The 25,047-nt window shown below is 46.8% G+C and overlaps 1 protein-coding gene across 3 annotated transcripts in view; it reads right to left on the minus strand.

Annotated features, from left to right (window-relative positions):
* PTP4A2 (protein tyrosine phosphatase 4A2) overlaps positions 1 to 25,047 on the minus strand; it is a 211,608-nt gene that overhangs the window by 85,324 nt on the left and 101,237 nt on the right. For all 3 annotated transcript variants that reach the window (XM_078680668.1, XM_078680667.1, XM_078680666.1), the window contains exon 4: positions 24,771 to 24,901. In XM_078680668.1, coding sequence (XP_078536794.1) covers positions 24,771 to 24,901 — 131 coding nt within the window. The remainder of the gene's footprint in view (positions 1 to 24,770; positions 24,902 to 25,047) is intronic.

Genomic DNA, 25,047 nt, shown 5'->3' on the forward strand with positions numbered 1-25,047 from the left:
AACTGCAGTTACAGGTAAGTAACGCATTTCTTATCCAGTATTTGGGTGTCTTTCACAGATTCACATGCCTGAATCAGAGTAGCGAGCAACACATTATGCACATTCTGTATGAAGATCAGGTATGAACATGTAGATAAAACATATCACATGACTATAAATCACAAAATGCAATGTCATAAATACAGTAAGAGAATGTGCATACCCGTAAAGGATGGAGAGATGTAGTAGGGCTCACCTCACTGGAATAGATGGCGAAGCACTGCTCGGCCCACTGCTGCATCCTTCATCAGCTCAGTATCCAGGCAGTAGTGCCTGGTGAAGGTGTGCGGGGACTTCCATGTCGCCGCTCTGCAGATGTCCAATATCGGCACTCCAGCGAACAGCGCCGCAGACGTGGACATGGCTCTAGTCGAGTGAGCTTTGACTCGTGAGTCTAAAGGCCGTCCGGCTTTGTCGTGACAAAAGGTGATCGCAGAAGAGATCCATCTTGAAATGCTCTGCTTTGTCAGGGGCATGCCCAGTCTTGGTCTACCAAAGGCAATGAAGAGCTGGGATGATTTCGAAAGTGTTGTGTCTTATCGATGTAGAATTTAAGACATCTCTTTAGATCTACAGAATGTAGAGTTCTTTCAGCTGCCGTGGTAGGATTCGGAAAGAACGATCTAAGCACCACTGGTTCATTAAGATGGAAGTCCGAGGGGACTTTTGGAATGAAGCGAGGGTTAGTCCTCAGAATGACTCTGTCCTCTCTGAATTGAAGAAAAGGATCCTGGATGGATAGAGCCTGCAATTCACTGACCCTTCTGGCAGAGGTTAGTGCCAGGAGGAGGGCTGTTTTCCAAGAGAGGAACTTGATCTCTGCCTTATGGATGGGTGCGAAGGGATGCTTCATTAGTTGATGAAGAACCACATTGAGGTGCCACGATGGAGGAATAGGCCGTGGTCGTGGAAAGGACCTGAATAGACCTTTTAGGAATTGTTTGATGAGCCTGTCCGCCCACAAAGATGGGCCAGCAGCCGTCCTTGTGAACCTTGAAATCGCCGCTAGATGCACTTTGATGGATGTATGCGCAAGGCCTGACTGCGCAAGATGTAACAGGTATGGTAGCAGCTGCTGTGGAGTGGCATGGAAGGGGTGCAAGCCTTGATCCACACACCAGGAACAGAATCGCTTCCATTTTAGTGAGTAGGTTTTTTGTTAGTGCTGACCGCTCTAGCGTTTGCAAGGACATCTCTGCAATCCTGCGGGATGTTCAGATGGCTGAATTCGCGGTATTCAGGAGCCAGACTGATAACTTCAGAGAGCTCAGGTTCGGGTGGAGAACCTGCCCTTGAGACATCGTGATCAGGGCCGGAAACTGCTGCAGGTGAAGAGGGGGCCGGGCAGAGAGGCGATGAAGCTCCGTGAACCAGTGCTGCCTCGGCCAGGACGGAGCAATGAGGATCAGAGTGCAGGGTTCCGATTTCATCTTCCTGAGAACCCTGGGTATCAGTGGGAATGGCGGAAAGGCGTACGCAAAGACGTTGCGCCATGCGATGGAAAATGCATTCCCGAGGGTTCCTGAGTGGTGATGCCTGCTTGTGAAGCTTGGGCATTTGGCGTTCTCTCTGGTGGCAAAGAGGTCTATGTTCGGGGTGCCCCACTCCTGGAAGATATAGTCCAGCACCTCCCTGTCCAGTTCCCATTCGTGGGAAGGAGACTTCTCCCTGCTCAGTGCGTCCGCCAAGACGTTGTCCTTGCCCGGGACGTACTCCGCTTTCAACACTATGCCATGTGCCAGAAGCCAGTTCCAGATTCTTTGTGATTCTCGAGATAACGAGATGGAACGCGTCCCCCCCCTGTTTGTTCAGGTAGTGCATCGTTGTGGTGTTGTCCGTCCTGACGAGCACTGGGGAGTGGCGAATGCGTGGAAGAAACGCCTGTAGAGCCAGGAAAACCGCCCGTAACTCCAAAGGTTGATATGGAGCCTGGTTTCCTGTGTTGTCCATTTGCCGTTGATCTGGAGTTCCTGGAGGACGGCTCCCCAGCCTTCCAGGGACGCATCCGTAGTTATTACGTGTGGCTCTGCTGGGAGCAGGAACGGCAGACCCTTTGACAGATGGTGGAGAGATGTCCACCATTGCAAATGATTGATAATGGGTCGAGTGACTCGTATGCGGTCCTCGAAAGAACCTGTGGCTTGAGTCCATTGCTTTGTCAGTGCCTCCTGAAGTGGACGCATTTTTAGGCGGCAGTGTGGAATGAGCAGTATGCATGAGGACATCATGCCTAGGAGAGACTTGAACGTGCGGACCGGAAGAGTCTTCCGCGAAGCCACTGCCTTGGCCAAGGAGATGAGCTTGATTTTTCTCTCCTGAGAGGGGAAAGCCTTGACACGGTCCGTGTCCAGAGTCGCTCCAAGGAATGTGATGACCTTGGTGGGTTCCAGAGTTGACTTGGCAGTGTTGAGGGTCAGTCCTAGGCGGTGGAAAATATCCAGACAGGCGCTGGAGGACGAGGCTGCGGCGGCTGCCGTCGGTGCCTTCACCAGCCAGTCGTCCAGGTATGGAAACACCTGGTGGCCTTGTTGACGAAGAAATGCCGCCACTGGTGATAGGCATTTGGTAAAGATCCTCGGGCCGATTTGAGGCCAAATGGAAGGACCCGAAATTGGTAGTGCTGTCCTGCCACCGCAAACCTGAGGAACTTCCTGTGCCCTTTGAGAATAGGGATATGATAGTAGGCGTCCTGGAGGTCTAAGGACGTCATGTAGTCCCCTTTGTCCAGCAGACCAAGGATTTCTTGCAGAGTCACCATACGAAACAATTGTTTCTTTAGGAACACGTTGAGTGCCCTGAGATCCAGGATTGGGCGCCATTTCTTTCCTTTTTGGTGGATTAGGAAGAAGTGAGAGTAGAAACCCTGATTCTTGTGGGCCCGTGGAACTCTCTCTATCGCTCCCTTCTGCAGCATGGAAGCTATTTCCTGAAGAAGTAATCGTAGGTGCCTGTGCGATCGCGGGCACGGTGGCGTAGTTGGGGGGGATAGAGGTCAATTCTAGGGAATGTCCAAATCGAATGAGTTGGAGTACCCACCGATCCGTTGTTGTAGTTTGCCAATTGCGATGGAAGTATGTCAGTTTCCCTCCAAGTCTTAAAGAATGTAGTGGTGGAGGGGCTAGCGAGGGAGACAAGTCATTGTCTGTTGCCAGCAGGTCGTTTTTGGCCTCTTCCTCGGTAATTGGACTTTCCGTAGGAAGACTGTCGGCCTTGTTGAGGTTGTCGCTGCTGAAACTGCGGCTTGGACTGTGAATATGTGTACGAAGACCTATTCTGATAGGAACCTTTGTATGCAGGTTGACCTCTTCCCCGGTTGCCACGAAAGGACTGGGTCCAGAATTGTAAAGTACCCAGAGCCTTGGCAGTATCAGTGTCCTTTTTTATGGTGGTAAGGGCTGCGTCAATCTGTTCCCCAAACAGATGCTGGCCATCGTAAGGCATATCTAATATCCTGGTTTGCACCTCCTGTCGGAAAGTGGTGGCCTTGAGCCAGCCCTGTCGCCTCAGGACTGCAGCCCCTGCCAGTTGCCGGAAACCAGTCATGGCGGCATCAATGGCACAATCGATGAGCTCTGAGGCAGAGGTCTGTCCTTCCAAGAGAAGTGAATGTGCCACCTCTCTGACATCCTCCGGCAGATTTGAAAGATAGGGTGCAATGTCCGCCCAGAGTTGGCGATTGTAACGGCCCAGGAGGGCTATCGAATTAGCCACTTTGACCGTCATGGCTGAAGTGGTAGTAAAGCGTTTGCCAACGGCATCCAGTTTCCTGCCCTCCTTATCAGGTGGCGTCGATAGAGGCGAGGCTGGATTTCGAGAGTTCTTCTGCGCCGCTTGAGTCACCACGGAATCAGGTTTGGGGTGACCTGTCAGGCATGCCGGTGCCGTGGAGGTGGCCTTGTATTTCTTATCAAGCCTGGGCACCACCACCTGTATATAGGCAGGCGCTTGCATGATTTGTTTGCCCTGCTTCCAAATATAGTCAATTATGGGGATTGATCTTGAAGTCTTCCTAGTGGGCTCCTTGAAGTCATTTAGGAAGCATTCCGTTTCCTGAGTTTCCATGGACATATGGAACCTCTTGGCCGCCCGCTCAATGATGTTGTGGAATCCACCGATGTCTGCAGGTGGAGACTCCGAGGTTTGCGGATCCGGAGAGGCTGGAGAATGTGCCACATAATCTTGGTCTGCATCCGGGTCCGACTGGTCGTCATCGACTTCACCTTCCTCCAGTTCCCTCTCCTCATCGTCAGATGAGGTAGCGTCCTGAATTGGAACCTGTGTCTTCTCAATGACCAGGGGAGTTGGTCTATGGCGAGATGACGGAGCTGGCGCCTGTGCAGCTGGAGGTGCTGACGCAGAATGTTTCCCCGGGAACCTTTCCTTATAATCCTGTATGAGGAATTGTAGGTCCGAGACAATGGATGCTGGGAGACACACCATAGGAGTAACCTGTGTCTGGGGCGGAGGTTGGTCCTGTTGTTGTAGAAGGTCTTCCTCCTCTTCCGGCTCCTCGTCTGTGGTTTGGCATTTCAGGACTAGGTCCGATGGACTAGTAGCCTGCGTAAAGGAGTCCTCGTCCTGTGGAAAAGTAAATTCTGCCATGTTCTGTGTCCCTACGCGTCCTCCATCATATGTTATCTGTGCATGATTAATATGCATTTGTATTCCCCATGTTCGATTAATGATGCACTTACAGTTGTGTCCATCTCTAGTATGCCAGTTTCCAGTTCTCGTGAATACTACGAATATCAGGCCTATGTAAAGTTACGTTGCCACGTTTCCCAGTGTGCACGTTATTTCATTGTAAAGTTCCCGTTTCTAGGCCTCAAAAGGGCCTGGACACCAGATTCAGCTTCTGTCTCCTGAGCCCTCGCTGAGGAGCGATACAGCCCCCACCTGTGTTCCTGACCCTTCACTTACTTCCTGCCTTACAGTGCCCGGTTCAGCCTGGCTCTGCCTCCGAGTCTGCCAAGAGTATGTTATGATTCTAGTTATCAGTCCAGCCCTCCTTCTCTGCATTCCTAAGCTACTGAACCGCATCAATAGTTTCCGTCATTGTCTAGCCTCTACGTCTCCATGTAAGAGAAATACTGTATTTATGGTCATTTAATATCCTTCATCACGCACTACATGTAGAATAATGCATGCACCAGTCTTAGAGTCTGTTAGCCTTTACCCCGATAACTTTCGGATTCTATCAACATGTTCTCTAAACATCAGATACTAGATACTGTTTAGGTACATGTCGCCCTGACTCTCCAGACTTCAGTCTCTGCTCCTAGCACAGAGTTCGTAGCCCCCAGCTTCTCCTAGTAACACGTCATTGCCAGTTTGCGCACACCATCAGGTTAGAGGTCCCGGCTCCTTAGGTAGCCCCCTCCATGTTTCCGCCCTATTCATGACATATTCTGTTACGTTTGCATCACATGTCTATGTATACGCCCTGTTACACCTACTTTCACCCTTATCTTTCGCGACTGATACGCGTCACACCCTTTGCTCCACCCACCGCTCCGCCTATCATATGTACTGTAATGTAACTGTTTTACTATATATGCTGGTGTATTGTTATTAAATGCTAGCGCGCTCATCCCAGATCCAGCCCCGGCAGCTGCCGGGCCCTGCCATCCTATTCCTATGCAGGTTGTCCTGTTCCTGTCCTTTATGCTGTAATAAACCTGCAAACTCCTACTACCTCGAATCTTGACTCTTATTTATTGAGCTATCTGTTATTGCTATGCCTAGTCAAACCTAGATCCGGTATTATTTATTTATATACCACATAATGGCGCCCGAATAGGGACTTGCCCTTTCCCCACGCGCCGGTGAAGCCACGCGTGCCCCCTGACCCTCTGCAGCCGTGACGGAACCATACCGTGCACGTGCAGATATTTCTGCTTCAAGTATCCCTCAGGCCCACGGAGGAGACGGAGGTGGCGGTCCAGCATCCAGACGAGGCGGTGGAGGAACGCGGCGAGTCCCGACCAGAGCCCAAGCCGAGAGTCCAAGGTCCGAGGTATCCGGAGGCCCACCTGTAACAGAAGTCCGAAGTTCGTCAGTCAGGCGTCGAAGCAGTCCTGTCCAGTCCGAGGCCTTCCATTCTTGCTGCCCGGTGAGTACCGTTGCTGGGGTAGTATCTAGACAGGGTCAATCTAATTGACTCTGGTCCGTGGGGTTGGTGGTACACAGACCCACAAAACGAAGTGTCCACTTCGGTGGATGCGGGTCCTGACGTGTCTCTTTATGAGACCGGTAAGTTTAGTACTGTTTTAGCAGTGCATCTAGTTTCTGTTCTAGTCAGTTCTGTTCTCGAGAAAATTCATGTATCCTGTTTTCCGTATTCCAGGTAGTATTCTGTTCGAACTGTTATTTTAAATGTTCTTCATGTACTTTAATGTCGTGGTATGAGTGTGAAGTAATTATCGTGTTTATTGTGTATTGTATTGTGTCCAGATTATAGTTCAGTCATGCCGCTATTTTCAAAACTGCGTCAGTTAAAAACTAGAAAAGGTCTGCTAGAAGCAGCAGTTCCTGTTCCGCCTAGGGACAGTCCAGGTCATTTCATGTATCAGAGGCATGGCATAAGCGCCATATTGTATCTAGATTTATGGGTAGAGTACACCAAAGAGTTAGAAGAAAAGTATAGATGGCCCGTATCAGGTACGTGGGATGCCGAGTGCATCATGAGAGTAGAAGAGGTATTATGGAAAAAGAAAGCCAGACAGTCACAGAAAGATGCCATCGAGTTATGGCGCAAAGAATCTCATAAAAGAACCGAAAAAGAAATCAGAAAGTCTGAATTAAGTAGAGAATCCTTAGAGCGAGCACAAGAAAAAGAATTAATCGAGATAGGTGAACGAGTTAAAGCCGAACAGTCAGACAGACAGAGGCATGCTCTTATTAAGGGTATGTATCCTCTTCTTGCCGAGGGCTTGCCAAAAGCGACCCCGGAGGCATTCAGTAATTTTCCGCCACCATTAGTTCCGACCAAGCTACGTCACAAACCGACCGCAGCTGATATATTCATTTCGTCCTATTTGGACGACACAGTCCCGGAATATGCAAATCCCGCTCCGCCAGTCCCTGTAAATCAGGCACTTCCCGCTCCTCCAGACACGGGAGTACCTGTTACGGTACCCCCGATCCAGCCCGCCATACAAGTCCAGCCTGCATTTCCATTTCCCACTCTGCCAGGACGAAGAGCATCAGTAGACGACTCTAGTTTAGGGGCCGCAGGAGGAGGTCCTCTAGGAACCCCGCCGCCACACAAACGTTTAACGTTAGCCGAATTACATGCACAAGCGTCACAGCGTACGCCCAGATATCAGTCTGTTGCAGAAATAAGAAAAGCCCTTAACGAATGTGGCTATGATCCAGTCCCAGGCGAGGATAATATGGTTTTATATTCATTACGCGTGAGAAAGGTGACCGAGTATCTAGTCACCCTACCTGATATGAAAGAAGATCTAGACAGAATATATCGTTTCATCCGTACAGGGAATGATCCAGAAAGTATTAGTGACGTCATGTGCCAAAGAAAAGTTGAAGTCCAGCTCATGCTATTAAAGTTTCTGATTAATTGTTTAATACGAGAACAAGATTATCCGACCAAAGATCGAGCCGAAATGAAAGTCCTGACAAAGTGGAGTGATAATATAGCCGAGGGTAAGCATAAGACCATCAGTAGTATAGAGAATATGTACAAGAAAATTCATAAAGAAATAATAAGGATACACGAACAACGCAAAGAAACACGAGTAAGCGAGAAAGAAAGTAACTCTGATACTGAAGAGGTAGAGGACGAGAATCCCGACAGAATAGCGTATGTAGGAAAATCTAGATTTCCAGATCGCCATTTACGTCTAGAACACAAGCCAGTTTTTCACCATCCAGCACCAGAACAAGGTTCTCTAGAACAAGTATTTCAAGCTACCGACCACATTCTGAAATCACGAATCGGTTATAGTGAGTTAAGTACTATGCATGAACAAGAACTAGTCCGATCAGCAGTCCGATGGATTACTGATTCTACCACTTTTCCAGACGAAATAGTGGCACAAATGTTTCTGAAAATGCCCCCAGCCGAGCAACGACTGGCGGGTATGTATATGATTCAACACCTCATTACTTTGTATGAGGGTCAACATTCTGATCCAGGTCCGTTGCATGATGTCCTGAACGAGTTACTCCAGTATAAATGGAAAGGTTTAGGAACCGATTTAATTAGTGTCATTCTAGAACAGCGCCACAAATATAGTATGTTTCTGAATCCGCATTTTGTTCATGTTTCACCCCCAGAAAGTAAACCGTTTTACATAGATAGACAGAATCCGTTACGAGAAGTGCATCCAGTTAAGACAGACGGTGGTGAAATGCAACGAGTGTTTGTTTACACCCCGATCACAAAGATGGAACTCTTGGAGATGAAAAAGTTAATTCCCTGTCATGATAAAGATCCAGCAGGGTTCCACCGAGAATTAAAGGACATGCTGCGTATGGGAGAATACACGTATCCAGATATAATTAAAATGTTAAAAGTCCTATTGCCCGCAGGGGTATATGAGAAACTCAAAGAAAAAGATTGGGAGGTGGGGGAGAAAAAGATCGATTGGGCAGTTCTAGAAGCCGAAGATAAGGCACGAGTACCAGGTACCGGTCTTGGAGATAAATGTAAAGAATTACCAGAATTATTAATACAAGTTTTACCCAGATTATTGACAACTAAAAAGGAAGACTGGGATGCAATCTCAGCCTGTAAACAGAAACAAGATGAAGATATTAGTGATTATTATTCCAGATTTGAGAAATGTTTTAGCATCAACAGTGGCCTCAAGACAAGTAGTGAATCATACCCTCATCTTTTTGTTACTAAATTGGTCGAGAATTCAAGTCCACAAATTAAAAACCGAGTTTTGAAAGTCGAAAGTACCTGGCAAGCTAATACCCCGTCCCAGATGTTACAGATGCTTCAATATCACCAGAATAGAATCAGAGAAGAACAAGAACATGAAAGGAAACGTATGAAAGACACGAAAATGAAAGTACTAGTTGCACAATCTGTTCCTCAAGACAGTCAGAAGAGGGGTCCGAATCAAGCCAGTCATCCTGCAGCTCCCGTTAAAGGAAACTGCAATTATTGTAAACAGCCAGGTCATTTTATAAACGAGTGTGCAGTTCTGAAACACAACATAGCTACCGGTAAGACTAAAGAAAGACCACGTCCGCCTAGACAAGAGCAAGTTGCACAGACTCCTCAGCCACAGAATGCACCACAGACAGTTGCAGCACCGCAACCTATTGCTGCAACACAGCATGTTACACAGCAGATGTATCAGTATGCGCAGTCAGAGTATCCAGAGTATCAGCCATATTCATGAAACAGCCTAGAGAGGGAGGTAGGCTTGCCTCTCATCGAGATACCTGTAGATCAAGAAGGTCCCTATGTTCATAGTCAAGTAGAAAGGGAAAGACAGAAAGTTTCTGATTGATACAGGGGCAAGTAGGACCACTATAAGTCACGCCGAAGTTCCAGGGGCTCCGCTCTCAGGCTCTAGAAATGTTTCCCTTGGATTTTCAGGAAAACCTATCGTAAATGAAATTTCAAAGCCAGTTACTCTAGAAGTAGGTCCATTGTCCCGCACTACTGATCTGTTACTTACGAAGTCATGTCCAGAAAATTTGTTAGGCATTAAAACACTGAAAGAGTTAGGTGCAGTTATATGCTGTTCCCCAGAGGGAATACGATTGTTCCTACGTGACTTCAAGGGTCACTATGTATCACGAGATTTTGATCCAAGATTGTCTAATGTTCCGCAGCATCTATGGGCGCAAGGTCCAACTGATGTTGGCTTTATGCAAATCACACCCCACCGTGTGACTCTCAAGCCAGGTGTAGTCCTGCCACGAATAAGACAGTACAGATTGCCACCTGAGGCTGTAGCAGCCCTATCCAAAATTATTGACGAGCTCATCGCTCAAGGAGTAGTGGTAGAAACTGACTCCAATGTATGTAATTCTCCGATCATTCCTGTCATGAAACGTACTGATCCGAATGCACCTCCAGTATATCGATTAGTGATTGACCTTCGAGAACTTAATAAATGTATTATTCCCCAGTATCCAGTTGTCCCAGATATCTCTTCCCTATTGACAGCCATTGATTCCGAAGCCACATTTTTCACTGTCATAGATCTCAAGAACGCGTTTTTCAGTGTCCCCATTCATCCAGACAGCCAGTTTCTTTTCGGATTTTGTTTAAATGGAAGGAGCTATATGTTCACACGCGCTCCTCAAGGTTTCACAGAAAGTCCTAGTATTTACAGTCAAGCACTCAAGAGACAACTAGACAACATTCACATGCCAACTGACACTGCCCTGCTCCAGTATGTCGATGATCTACTGATCACAGCCCGTTCTGAACGTGCTTGCGAGCGAGCCTCACTTACAGTATTGTATTTCCTAGCCGAGATGGGGCACAAGGTGTCCCCTTCTAAGCTTCAATTCTGTGTCCAGCAAGTGGTCTACTTAGGACACTTACTGTCCAAGAGGGGTAGGCAGTTGACACCAGATCGTATTCAGTTAATAGCGAGTCTTCCTCAGCCCAAGACCCAGAAGGAGGTACGTGCTTTTATCGGCCTTACTTCTTATTGCAGACAATGGATTCCTCAGTATGCATTTCTAGCTAAGCCACTGATACAGTTAACGACACAGGAGGCAGCCGTATCGACTGTCCTCCCTTGGACATCTGAACATACATTTAGTTTCAATGAGTTAAAGAAAGCTTTATGCCAAGCTCCAGTTCTAGCTACACCGAACTACAGTAAGTCTTTTACACTTTTCGTTACTGAACGCGAAGGTACAGCATTATCTGTCCTCACACAAGATCAAGCAGGACAATACAAGCCTTGTGCTTATTTTTCGAGCACATTAGATCCTGTAGCCCAGGCTCTGCCTGCGTGCCTCAAGTCAGTTGCAGCCACAGCACTAGCTATCAGACAAAGTGATTCCATAGTCTTAGGACACTCCCTGACAGTACAAGTTCCACACTCCGTGGAAGTTCTTTTAAACCGAACACAAACTCATCACTTGACAATTGCACGTTTAACAGGTTATGAATTGACACTGTTTCAGCCACACATAGAAATCAGACGCTGCAACGTCCTAAATCCTGCTACACTGTTACCATCAGCTAATCCAAATCCTGCCACACACGATTGTGTGGAAGTAGTTAACATCATGACCAAGCCAAGACAAGATCTGACAGATATTCCATTACCAGATCCCGACCTGACACTTTATGTGGATGGTTCATGCATGAGAACTAGTACAGGAGAACTAGTCGCCGCGTATGCAGTGACTACTGACACTGAAGTTATTGAAACACACCGTATTGACACCCTGTCTGCTCAAGCAGCAGAGCTAGTTGCTCTGACACAAGCCTGCATACACGCTAAGAACCTGAAGGTTAATGTTTACACAGATTCACGTTACGCATTTGGAGTCGTACACGACTTTGGAGTGCTCTGGCAGGAGAGAGGTTTCATGACTTCTCATGGAACCAAAATTCAGCATGGTCTCCTTATTCAGGCTCTGTTAGATGCTATACATTTACCGACGTCTATTGCTGTCATGAAGTGCAAGGCACATACGAAAGTTACTGACATTATTTCCCAGGGTAATGATCTAGCAGATCGCACAGCCAAGCTTACAGCACAGACTCCAGACATTTCAGTTAATCCGATACAGACACACACTCCAGATCCGACTACATGTATGACAGTTAAAGACCCTACTCAAGATGTCATAGACATCCAGTTGCATGCTACCCCCGATGAAATCAAGAAATGGTCCGAACAAGGAGGGGTCCAGACAGATAAGGGATGGTTAACGAAGGGTAGAGCCACATGGTTTCCCCCCGACTCTATGGTTCAAGTCATTGTTAACACCGCACATAGTCCAGCACATTTAGGAGAAAAAGCAATGTTAGACAGTATCCAGAATATTTGGTTTAACAAACATTTACGAGCTGCAGCCAAGCAGAAAGTCCGTACCTGTATGATATGTTGTCAGTTCAATCCAGGTAAAAGTGTCCCGGTGGAACAAGGTGGATTCCAGCCCCCTGACCACCCTTTTGAAGTCCTCCAAATGGATTATATTCAGATGGAGCGATGTCGAGGTTTCAAGTATGTCCTTGTAGTTGTATGCGCTTTGTCCAGGTGGACGGAGGCATATCCAGTTCCAGATTACACAGCCGCGACCACTGCCAAGCAGTTGGTTCGTGAGTTCTTCCCCCGTTACGGACTCCCTAGAGTCGTGTATTCTGACAACGGCCAGCCATTCTCATCTGAACTCATGAAGCATGTTTCCCTTCTGTTAGGGTACCAGTGGAAGTTCCATTGTGTACGCCATCCTGAAGCAGCCGGTCTCGTAGAGAGACATAATCAGACCCTGAAAATCCGCATTGTAAAAGTTTGTCAAGAGAAAGGTGTGGACTGGCTAATAGCTCTGCCAGTTGCTCTGTTTTACATGCGCATGGTCGCACATTCCAGAACAGGTCTGTCCCCGTACGAGGTCGTTTTCGGCCGCCCCCCTAACATGTGGGGTACTCCTAGACCCCGAAGTATTACCGATGTTTCAAGTAATATGCTGACAGATTACCTAGCTTCCTTGATGTCTGCCCTCAACTCTTGTCGTTCACAGGTTGCTGCCGCGTTTCCAGACAATACCGAGGTGGCACCGCATGAAATCGTTCCCGGATCCATGGTCCTAGTGCGAAATTTCGATCGTTCAAGTCCGCTGGAGCCTCGCTGGAAGGAGCCCCGACAGGTCCTCCTCGCCACCCGTACAGCCGTGAAGTTGGAGGGACGCAAAGGCTGGGTGCATCTTTCGCATATCAAAAAGTTTTATGGACTGAAACCTGTCTCAAAGAACATTTCCGAGGATTCTAAAAATTGCCAAAGTACTATTCTTAAGGACTGTCCCGCAAAAGACAATACTACTGAACCCTCCCTGTTAGAGACAACTCCGCAACAGGAGTATAAGAAAAAGCTAAGGTCTAGTAAAATAAGTCAGCCAGTTTGATTGTCTAAGTCCTCCCCTAGGTGAAACGGTTAGACCGGTTTCTGACATGTATAAAATAGACCCCCATAGTGAGAGAGTTAGTCAAAACTCAATCCGATGTATCGTTTTTCTAAGTTTCATATTATTTCTCAGCATTATGATTTCCTGCACCAGTTATGCATTTTACCTGTATTTTCCAGTCTCACATGTAAATAAGTCCTCTAATGCTACAGTAGAGCACACGTTTAGTGATCTGCCTCCTCATGAACTCTTACCGCCTCGCTATGCGCAACAATTCTTTTATCCGCATGTTACATTATTCACACCAGACCAGCAATGCCACTAATTGTTGGGTGTGTGGTCGACTCCCCCCTTTCCAGACCCCGAAGGGAGTTCTGCCACTCTTTCCTTATCCATTTTCACATAATGGTTCGTGTGGAGCATGGTCCACGTTAACGTCATCCTCAACAGATATGTCTTTTCTTAACAGTACATGTTTTCCAGACAAGCAAGGTCTTCCCCACAGAACAGGGTTAGATCTAGAAAACGAAGTTTACAATTTAGGTAATTATTCTTCGAATTTTATGGTCCTGAATGTTCAGTCTGATTCCACTCCAGACTTACCTGCTATTTCAGTACTACCAGTCAAAGGCGAATTATGTGTTAGAAATTATGGTTCCGTACATGTAGGACACAGTGATTGTACTACTATTGTCAAATATAGTGACAGTGGGAAATCTATTTTCAAAGCTTCACGTCATTCTTATTTTGTTTGTGGTCAGACCGCATATGTTCGTCTGCCCCTCGAGTGGGAGGGAACCTGTTACATTGCCTTCCTACTGCCACCAGTTTTCCTAGCCCCATCTGATTATCACAGAAACACACATCTAGTACACATTAGACATAGAAGGGAGATCGAGTCCCCAATTGTCGATTATACTGAAACTGCTCTAGAACAGTATACAGATTTCAATAGAGGTTTCTTCTTCTTTATAGGACCTATCCAGAATAGTAAGCTAATTCGTAGGTTAACCAGAACCCTTGAAGCTGTAGTAAATGAGACTGCCTCTGCTCTAGGTAACTTAACTGAAGAGCAATCTGCTATGAGATTTGTCGTTTTGCAAAATCGTCTCGTCCTTGACGTCATACTGGCCGATAGGGGCGGGGCATGTAGAGTCATCGGATCTAGTTGCTGCATTTTCATTCCAAATAACGCGCCGTCTGTTTATTCAGCTATAACCAGACTCCATAAAATTGCCCATCTGTTACACCAAGATCCAGGCACCTGGACATGGTCCGCTTGGTTCTGGAATATAATTTCCGCCTGGGGATGGAAGGTCTTGTCCTTTCTATTTATCGCAGTAGCGATCATATTCAGCTGCTTCCTCTGTATACAATGTGGCCCTGCGATTTGCGGCATTTGTGCTACCTCTTGTATTCCTAGTCCCAAGCCCCGTTCTAAATCCCGTTCCAAGAAAATTCGAGACGAGCAAATGATACTGTATGAAATGATAGATGGTATCATGAATATTGATGTTTCCTGATGGAAACGTAGTGACAAGGAGGGAATGTGGAAAAGTAAATTCTGCCATGTTCTGTGTCCCTACGCGTCCTCCATCATATGTTATCTGTGCATGATTAATATGCATTTGTATTCCCCATGTTCGATTAATGATGCACTTACAGTTGTGTCCATCTCTAGTATGCCAGTTTCCAGTTCTCGTGAATACTACGAATATCAGGCCTATGTAAAGTTACGTTGCCACGTTTCCCAGTGTGCACGTTATTTCATTGTAAAGTTCCCGTTTCTAGGCCTCAAAAGGGCCTGGACACCAGATTCAGCTTCTGTCTCCTGAGCCCTCGCTGAGGAGCGATACAGCCCCCACCTGTGTTCCTGACCCTTCACTTACTTCCTGCCTTACAGTGCCCGGTTCAGCCTGGCTCTGCCTCTGAGTCTGCCAAGAGTATGTTATGATTCTAGTTATCAGTCCAGCCCTCCTTCTCTGCATTCCTAAGCTACTGAACCGCATCAATAGTTTCCGTCATTGTCTAGCCTCTACGTCTCCATGTAAGAGAAATACTGTATTTATGGTCATTTAATATCCTTCATCACGCACTACATGTAGAATAATGCATGCACCAGTCTTAGAGTCTGTTAGCCTTTACCCCGATAACTTTCGGATTCTATCAACATGTTCTCTAAACATCAGATACTAGATACTGTTTAGGTACATGTCGCCCTGACTCTCCAGACTTCAGTCTCTGCTCCTAGCACAGAGTTCGTAGCCCCCAGCTTCTCCTAGTAACACGTCATTGCCAGTTTGCGCACACCATCAGGTTAGAGGTCCCGGCTCCTTAGGTAGCCCCCTCCATGTTTCCGCCCTATTCATGACATATTCTGTTACGTTTGCATCACATGTCTATGTATACGCCCTGTTACACCTACTTTCACCCTTATCTTTCGCGACTGATACGCGTCACACCCTTTGCTCCACCCACCGCTCCGCCTATCATATGTACTGTAATGTAACTGTTTTACTATATATGCTGGTGTATTGTTATTAAATGCTAGCGCGCTCATCCCAGATCCAGCCCCGGCAGCTGCCGGGCCCTGCCATCCTATTCCTATGCAGGTTGTCCTGTTCCTGTCCTTTATGCTGTAATAAACCTGCAAACTCCTACTACCTCGAATCTTGACTCTTATTTATTGAGCTATCTGTTATTGCTATGCCTAGTCAAACCTAGATCCGGTATTATTTATTTATATACCACAGTCCGACTCCTGACATTGTAGTAGACAGGCCGGAGGAAGTTGTTGTATCCTACCGGGCGAGATCTGCTGCGGCGTAATAGGCCGTTTAGTAATTTTCACAGTGACATGGCTCACTTGCGGTGGAAAGGCATCCATGGCGTGGGAGAGGAGTGCAGACTCCTTCCAGGGTCCTGTCGACGTCGAAAGCGACGGTGTAGATATGTTCGTCGACGGTAATTTAGTCGTCGTCGACGGTGGCTGCGACGACTATGTCTTCTTCGACGTCATTTTCGTCGACGGTAAAGTCCCCACCGTCGACGGTGTACTCGTCGTCGACGGCTTTCCCACCGTCGACGGGATGATCCTAGTCGACGAGGTAGACTTAGTCGACGGCGTTGTTCTCGTCGACGCCTTCGACGAGGATCTCGTTGTCGACGACGAGATCTTCGTCGTCGGAGTGACCGGGATGGTCGACGGCGTAGGTCTACTCGCCGACGATGGAGTCGTTCTCGTCGACGAGGAGGAAGCCGATGAGGCCGTCGTCGTCGACACTGTCGTCGTCGACGTCGAGACGGTTTTCTGTGCTGAATGCACCATCGACGTCGTCGTCGTCGCCGGGACCAGTGGCTGCTTCCCGGGGACAGGCAGGTCTTTGCCAGACACAGATGGCTTGCCCTCTGAGGACTTTTTAGAAGTCTTCATAGGAGGGGTGTCTGAGGGGCTAGGGGAAGAAACCCTTGGCCTCTTCAATGAAAATTGCGACACTCCAGACACACTCTCACCTTCGGATACCAAGTCATCAGTCTTGGTCTTGAGCCACAACAGAAGTCGACCTTCTCGGTCCTTGAGGGTCTTGTTGGAGAAGGTCCGACATATTTTGCAGTCCTTTGCCTGGTGGTGAGGGTAGAGGCAATATAAACATTTATCATGTTTATCCTCAATATGAAGTCTTTTCTTGCTGCAGGAGGAACAAGCCCGGAAAAGACCCTTATTCTGACTATCAGACATAACTGTAGAGAATAATTAAAGTTGTTTTTTGAAGAAAAAGAGAAATTCCTGAGGAGAACTCAGGTGGAGACTCCCTAGCACAACGTGCGGTAGAAAATCTGAGAGACTTGGGCTCCTGGCAGGAAGGTTCTAGAAGGAGGTGGTAGCTGATTGGCTGTTTTACTTTATTTGGTCCTTTTTACAAAAGGAGACAGATAGGCCACCATGGTGGGACCCTTGGGGCCTGCTCTGTTTGGTCCTTCCTACAAAAGGACGTGGATAGGCTACTAAGGTGAGACCTTTGGGCCTATTCTTTTCTATGTATGTCTTTAGGACATTACTTTTTATATACCGGAGGCTCCCGTCTCGACGACGGGGAATGATTCAGGCATGTGAATCTATGAAAGACACCCAAATACTGGATAAAATAGGCATCCTGAAGACCTTCCTAGAGAAGGTTTCTCTGATGTAACGGAGCCATCCAATAGGAAAGTGTCAATACTTGACTGAAATGTTGATTCAGATGATATACCCATTATGCATACCATCTAGCACCCTTTTTAATTTTGTTATTCTCAGCAGTTTTGGCAAATGGATAATGCTCCTAACATTGGGGTGGTGGCAGCGATAAAGCCACTGCTCATCGGGAGGGAGAGTCTCACATCCATCCCGCCCCCTCCCCCCATGGCAGAAAATTTCTGCATTCTCTTACTCTGGTCTTTTTTGGTGCTGGTAGAAATCAAATATCAAAGGAACTTCCTCAACAACGAATCATAACAAAGGATCTAGGTTAGCACCTTTTTTCTGTTCTGAGTCAGTCATTTTATTAGTGTACAAGTCTTTCTATTGTATCAATGCAGTAAATCAGTAACATTGTACCTAGAGTTTCAAAGAAGCTGTCATATCGCCCTTTCCAAGCTGAAGAAATATCTTCAAGCAAGGTAAGGGGATATTTTCGGTATGACATTCCTTTCCACAGAAACGGTACCATGATTGACAACTTCAGGCCTCCTGTAAGTCCCTAGTAAACAGTACCATGGTAACAAGGGCCTTGTGACTGAAGAGGGTCCCCTAGGGACCCCTCACCAAGGTCATGCAAACTGCCATTGCAGCCTGCATGCCTTGGTGCAGAGAAAAATAAATATCGACATGGCACACTGCCTGTGTGCCATGACGAGCAGCACTGCCTAAGGTATAGGTAAGTCACCCCTCTACCAGTCCTTGCAAACCCAAAGGCAAAGTGCACTATATCTCAGATGTGGGCATATCTGAATGAGTACCTTCAATATTTAAGTCTATTCTTAATATTGTAAGTGCCAGTGAGGCCATAGAGAGCACATGGGCTGGAAACGCAACAACTCTGGTTCCCCAGCCGCATGATGGCTTTACTGAACTCAGGAGTTTTTGGCATCAGTGTGAATTTATTGAGAGGAGTTGTTTAGTACCAGTGTGGGATTTATTGAAACCTACCCATAAGGCACCTCAGAGTTTGGCCCCATAAAACCTGCCAATCCTGGTGTGGCCTTCGACATGCTTTAGGCAGCCTGCCACCACCACCAGACATGTTTCTGGGCCCCTGGATGGAGAGCCCCTGCTCTGCTCCGAGGCCAGTAACAAAGATCATCCTTGGCAGAGGTGCCACACCGCCTCCAAAGTTTCTACAAGGGGCTAATGTTCCTATGAAGGATAGAGAGGAAGGCACAATCTCTCAAATGGTGGAGTGCCTGCATCAGAGTACTAGATTTTATTTTCATTTTAAAAGTTTTGTATAACGCGAACATGACCCAAGCGGGTGTCAGAGCGTTTTACATACGGGCTGGGGAAGACCTACGAAGATAGCTGTAGGACAAAAGAAGGAAAATTAATATACAACAGGAAAACGAAAAGCAATATACAACAGGAGCAGAATGACAGTGGCGGGCGACACGGGCCGTAACAAATGTCAGGTAGTAGTTAAAACAGCTAAACAAGATCGGAGGCAGGAGGAGAAAAACTTCTAGCTCAGCGCATTGTTCATTAGGAGGGGCCTAACTTCCCTTTTGAAGGCAAATGTTGAGGGAAATCAGTCTTGTTTCTGCTAGTAGTTCCAGATTCTCGGGGCAATGCCAGAGAATGAACGATTGTATGTTTTCAGTTTTTTGAATTTCTTCGGCTTAAGCAGCAGTGTCCTAGTGCTCCTTGAGGGCCGGTTGCAGCCGGATAGTTTTAGCTTGTTTTTCAAGTAAAGTGGGGTATTGAAGTGCAGCGCTCTGTGGATCATGCATGCAATTTTTAAGTGGATCCTTACCTCAAATGGAAGCCAGTTGAGTGATTTAAGGTCTGGAGAGATGTGGTTGATTTTCTTGGAACCAGTGAGGAGTCTGGTCGCCTCATTAAGAGAAGCTCTGAGGGGGCTATGCTGAGTTATGGCAGTCTGCATTGAGTAGCAAAGCCGTATTTGAGTCTAGAGAGGACTGGTGCTTGCACCGCAGATTTGAAGTCATCTTGGGGAAGGTGGGGTTGGGTTTTCTTAGGATGCTCAGTTGGAAGTTTGCTCCTTCGGTAGATGCTCTGATGTGATCTTACATGTCACGGTTCTTATCAAACACCACTCCTAGTGATTTCGTGGAGTCAATGATGTGTGGTTTGCAGTTGAGAGCAGTGAGGTTACTTAGATATTTCACAACAGTGAGGGTTTGCTTCGTGGGTGAGATGAGGAGGAATTCCGTCTTCAGGGCATTTAGTTTGAGGTGGTTAACGGGTAGTTAATTTAGGGTTTTGAGTAGGGTTCAGTTGAGTGACTATGTCTTCGGAGGAGGATATTTTCATGTAAAGTTGGGTGTCATCCGCATACATGTGATCTTGTATGTTGGATGTTTTGAGGATTGCAGTCAGTGGTTCAATGAACAAGCGTGGGGGAGAGTGAGGATCCTTGGGGGACACCCAGAGTGCAGGGGCTGGAGTTGGAGTTGGATAGAGTTTGACACTCTGCGTTCTGTTGTTGAGAAAAGAGGAAAATCATTTAAGGACCGTGCCCGAGAGCCCCATCCAGCATTCCAAGAGGTTAAGTAGATTGTCATGTCAAATGCAGAGGAGAGATCAAGTAGTATTAGTAGGCAGGTTAAATTCTGGTCAAGCAGAGTGACGGCCGTTTCAGTGCTGTGGCCCGGGCGGAAGCCTTATTGGAATTGGTTGAGAAGTTGTAACTGCTCAATGTGTTTGCATAATTACTCATGTACACATTTCTCCAGGAGTTTTGCAAGGGTAGGGATGTTTGTGATTAGTCGGTAATTATTCAGGTCTTCAGGGTCCGCAGTGGGTTTTTTGAGAATAGGAGCACAAGGCCAGTCTTAAGGCAGTCGGGGATTTCACCTTGAAGAAGGGAGTCATTGATTATCTTGGACCAGTGCGGGACTAGTGATCCAATCATTTCTTTGAAGAAGTTAGGGGGAAGGGGGACATTAAAGTGATTAGAAGGTTTCAGGGTCGAGAGTATGTGGAGGACGGCAGTGTTATTGAGGGGTGAGAATTGACTCCAGGAGGCATTGTTTTGGGGGGATACAGGGCAGCGTGGGAGGGGCGTGGGTAAAGAAGAGTCAAGAGAGGGTGTGAGTTCGATTAGAGCCTTACTGATTAACAAGTTACTTACCTTCGGTAACGATACATCTGTAAGACACAGATTAGTTATAGATTCCTTACCTGCAGAATTACCAGAGGAGTCAAACTGGATCCGGAGAATTATTTTTTTTGTCAGCAGTACCCCTGTGCGTAAAAAGGTGGCATTGGTTGGCTCCGCGTTAGTCGTTGGCATCGTGGTCGCCGTCACGGTAGCTACTTAGACACAGCCCTCGCGCGCTGACATCAGAAGCGCAGAGCCATGCAAGACACTGACCACTGGTGCACAAAACTAAGGCAATGAAAGGGATTTCCTGACCCTAGTTCACAGAACAGGGAGAATGGGTGGGGCGGTAAGGAATCTATAACTAATCTATGTCTCTTAAAGATTGTTACCGAAGGTAAGTAACTTGTTCATCTGAAAGAATTAGTTAAAGATTCCTTACCTGTAGAATAGATACCCCAGCAATACCAACCCCAGAGGAGGGTCTGCGAACCAAGTTCACACCAGAAAGTCCTGGAGAACAGAACGGTCTAAGAAGCCGTCTCTCCAGACTTGGCTGTCCAGGAAGTAGTGCTTTGTGAACATGTGCAGAGATGCCCACATAGCTGCCTGACAGATGTCATTGAGGGGGAACTCCTCTTCCCAAAGCAGTGGTAGCCGCCGTCGCCCTGGTGAAATGGGAGCGCAGCCCCACTGGAGGTTGCTCCTTTGCCAAAGAGTAGCAAGCTTTAATGCACAAAACGACCCATCTAGAGATGGTCCGTTTGTGCATGGCGTAAACTATTTGGCACCCATATAGCCAACAAAGAGCTGGTCATCTACCCGGAATTATTTGCTGCGTTCCAAATAAAATGGAAGCGCACGTTTTGGATCCAAACGGTGGCCCCTCTCTTCCTCATTAGAAGGATGCGGAAAAAAGGTAGGCAAAGTGATGGTTTGACCAATGTGGAAAGAAGTAACCACTTTGGGAAGAAAGGAGGGTCAAGTTCGAATGACAACCTTGTCCGGATGAACCGCCAGAAAAGGAGGTTTTGAAGAAAGAGCCTGAAGCTCACTCACCCTGCGAGCAGACGTGATGACAGCCAGAAAGGCAGTCCTTAAAGTGAGAAGTCTGAGAGGACAGTTATGTAGCGGCTCAAAGGGAGCGCACATAAGATAAGTACAACTGCTGCATTACGAAGGGAACAGGAGGGAAAAGATGAGTAATGCCCTTAAGAAAGCGATTTACAACAGAGGACTTGAAAACAGAAGGTTGAAATGGCTGAGAGATAGCCCTTAAGAGTGCCCAGAGCAGAGCCCTGCTGGGTCGAAGAGAGGAGGAACAAGAGAACCTCAAAGCGGGGCAGAAAGGGGATCAACAGCCTTTGCTGCGCACCATGTCACAAATTTGTTCCATCTGCAGGCGTATACCTTCTCAGTGGAGGGACGCCTGGCTGCCAAAATAACATCACAGACTTCTGGAGGAAGGTCGAAGGCTGTCAACCGTCACCGCTCAATCTCCACGCAAGGTGGTGGAGGCTGGACAGGTTCAAGTGGAGGACCAACCCCTGATGCTGCGACAATAGATCATCCCGAAGAGGCAGTCTGATTGGAGGATCGATGGCTATATGTGACAGCTAGGGATACCAGACTCTTCCCACCCAATCCAGAGCCACAATGATGACATGGGCCTGGTTGTTCCTGATCTTCTTCGGAGTTCTGGGCAAAAGTGGGATGGGCGGAAAGGCATACAGCAGACTGGAGCACCACTCTAGGTGAAAATTTTCCGAGAAAGAGCCACCTGCCCTAGACTTTCCTTGATGGGAGGGTAGAAAGGCTTTAAGTGCCAGTCAGATTTCTTGGAGCTCCAACAGGTTGATGTGGAGTCCAGATTCCACTGGAGACTAGAGTCTTCTGATCTCCACCGGTCCCAGATGGCCACCCCTACCTAGGACTGACACATCGGTCACTACTGTTAGATGTGGGTGGGGAAGGAGAGGTGTCTGCCGCTGACCCAATCGCTGTTTAACCACCACTGACTATCTTTTGCAGAGCACTCTGAGATCTGGACCATGTCGGAGAGATTACCCTTATGCTGCGCCCATTTGAACTTCAGGTCCCACTGCAGAGCCCACATATGCCAGTAGCCATGTGTCACAAATAGCATGCAGGAGACCATGAGGCCCAGCAGCCTCAGAATCAGTATCAATAAAATCCAGGATAGAAGCTGAAACCTTGGTATCATAGCCTGAATATCCTGGAATCGCTGTTCACTATAAGCCTGAAAATGCACTGTGTCCAGAACAGTCCATTGAAAGGAAGCATTTGAGAAGGGCAGGTGTGACTTCAGTACTTTGATAGTGAACTCTAGCAATTGCAGGAGGTCCACCATAGTCTGGATGTGGAAGACAACAGCCTGGGCGACCTTGCTTTCAACAGCCAGTCATCAAGCTAGGGAAAGTCTGGCAGCCTTGACCTCCGCAGATGAGCTGCAACCACCGCCATCACCCTGGTGAACACCTGAGGGGCGCTGGTAAGGCCAAAGGGGAGCACAGTGAACTGTAAGTGCTCGTGATCTACTGTTAGCCGCAGGTAACCTCTGTTGGCAGGCAGGACAGGTATGTGGAAGTATAGGTCCTGCAAGTCCAACTTGGACTTGAGAAAGCATGAGCATTTTGAATTTCACCATCAGGAAGAAATTCAATGGTGCAGGTCTAGAATAGGACAAGGAAAGAGGGAATAGCAATCTTGACAACTTGTGATGGTGGCATCCTCTCTATGGCTTACTTGGCCAAGACAGTCGTCACTTACTGGTGGAGTATGGAGGTATAGCCCTCAAACAGCCTGTTGTAAGTAGGTGGCCAGGGTGGAGGAGTAGACAGAAAAGGAGGGAGTAGCCCCTTCGGAAAATCTGGAAACTCAGTGGACGTTATCAACCTCCAGTGGTGCAGACGATGCTGTATCAGCCTCCTATGACTATGATGTTTGTAGCTTTAAAGGTAAAAAGTGGTTCTGCCACTTATTAGCTTCAAAAGAGCCTAAAACTGAAATTCAATTGGTGTCCTTCTCTCTTGATAGGACTGCCCTTTAAGGACACATTTTACATATTTTAGTTGCATCCAAAAGTGAAAAGGGAGAAGAAATCATGTATTCTAGAAAATGTATATGAATTGTGTGTTCAAAAGAAATGAATATAAGCACGCACAGATAAACACTATACAATTACATATAAAGTGAATAACGTAAAGTGAATACAGAACAATAAATATATATCACAATACTTTATACGAAAAGGCACATCAATATAAATCAAAAACATTTAGAGAAAGTGTAATTTGTATATGTATCGGCCCAGAATTATTGTTCTGTATTCACTGAGGCACATGACCCCTATAAGACTAGGAAAGGCGTACTGGGAAAATCTAGTAACTTCTTTAACTTGAAAGGAGCAAATGTGAAGGCTGCCTATTCAACGCTTCGTGTAAGGAGTGAGTTGTGAGCTCTATGACATGGCTATCGGGGGTAGGGGGGATGAGCTCAGGTTTAAATTATTGAAGCCTTTTGTTGTGTCTAACAAGCTAAGACTATTACTGGTGACGGACTACCAACCATGCCAAATAATTAACTTATACACTCCTCCACTGGAAATGGCAAACAAAGGAGGATGTCACTCTTTGTTTAGTTCTCTTGTACAGTTGATTCATTGTCTCCACTATTATTAGACTGCCTTCTCTGCTAACTGAAATGTCACTGCAGATACTGCCAGGAAGGGTTTTGAAATCTCTGCAGATACTAGTGTTGATATATTGTCAAGAGGCTTTCTTTTCCTCTAGACCTATTGCTTTCTAGGACTGAGTGCTGAAAAAAGTGAGAATCAGACACTCAAGAGTTGGTTGCGTTGATTAATGAAGCATAGGTGAGCATCTGAGGGATGCAGATGAACGTATCTATGCACTGTCTTTGGCTAGCAGCTTTTTCCCCTTTCCTTAAGGCAGAGTTTGCCATCAGTGTTACAAATTTACCATTGTTGAATCAAGGAAAATAAACACATAGTGGTCTTGAAACAACTAAAGTTTGGAATGTCGCAACAATCAGAGGCTGTGGAAAGTCCAGAATATATAATTAATCAAAGAACACCTTTCACAGAACAGGCATCCAAGTTATGTTTAATACCTTTGAGTCTGAATACTGTGACCTTTTGGGAAGAAAATCTGTCGGATATGTAGAACTGATCATCAATGTGTAGGTTCAGACCCTTTGTCTAGTTTCGCTCATCGACATACAGCAACTTTTTCAAAGACTGAAGTACACTTTTAGTCACATATGCACATCTTAATCTTCCACACATGTACTCACCTTCCAAGTCCTGCTACGCAGTGCACGGCAATGCAGCATCCTGCCTCTTCACGAAATTTTGTTTTCAAGAGGTTTAACCAATCATCAACAATCTGAGTTGGAGGTGGGGCTCCATCATCAAATGGCCAGTCCTTGTATGTTGGAAGGGAGAGAGGGAGGGAACATTGGGTTTACCACCAGGAATGATAAACCATTAAGTACAGTTCAATAGAATAGACCACTTTCATAAATAAATGTTTCCCAAAATCAGGGATTTTCAGCAACAAGAGTGTCAAGC

Source organism: Lissotriton helveticus, chromosome 3_1 (assembly GCF_964261635.1).
Source record: "Lissotriton helveticus chromosome 3_1, aLisHel1.1, whole genome shotgun sequence".
Classification (NCBI taxonomy): Eukaryota; Metazoa; Chordata; class Amphibia; order Caudata; family Salamandridae; genus Lissotriton; species Lissotriton helveticus.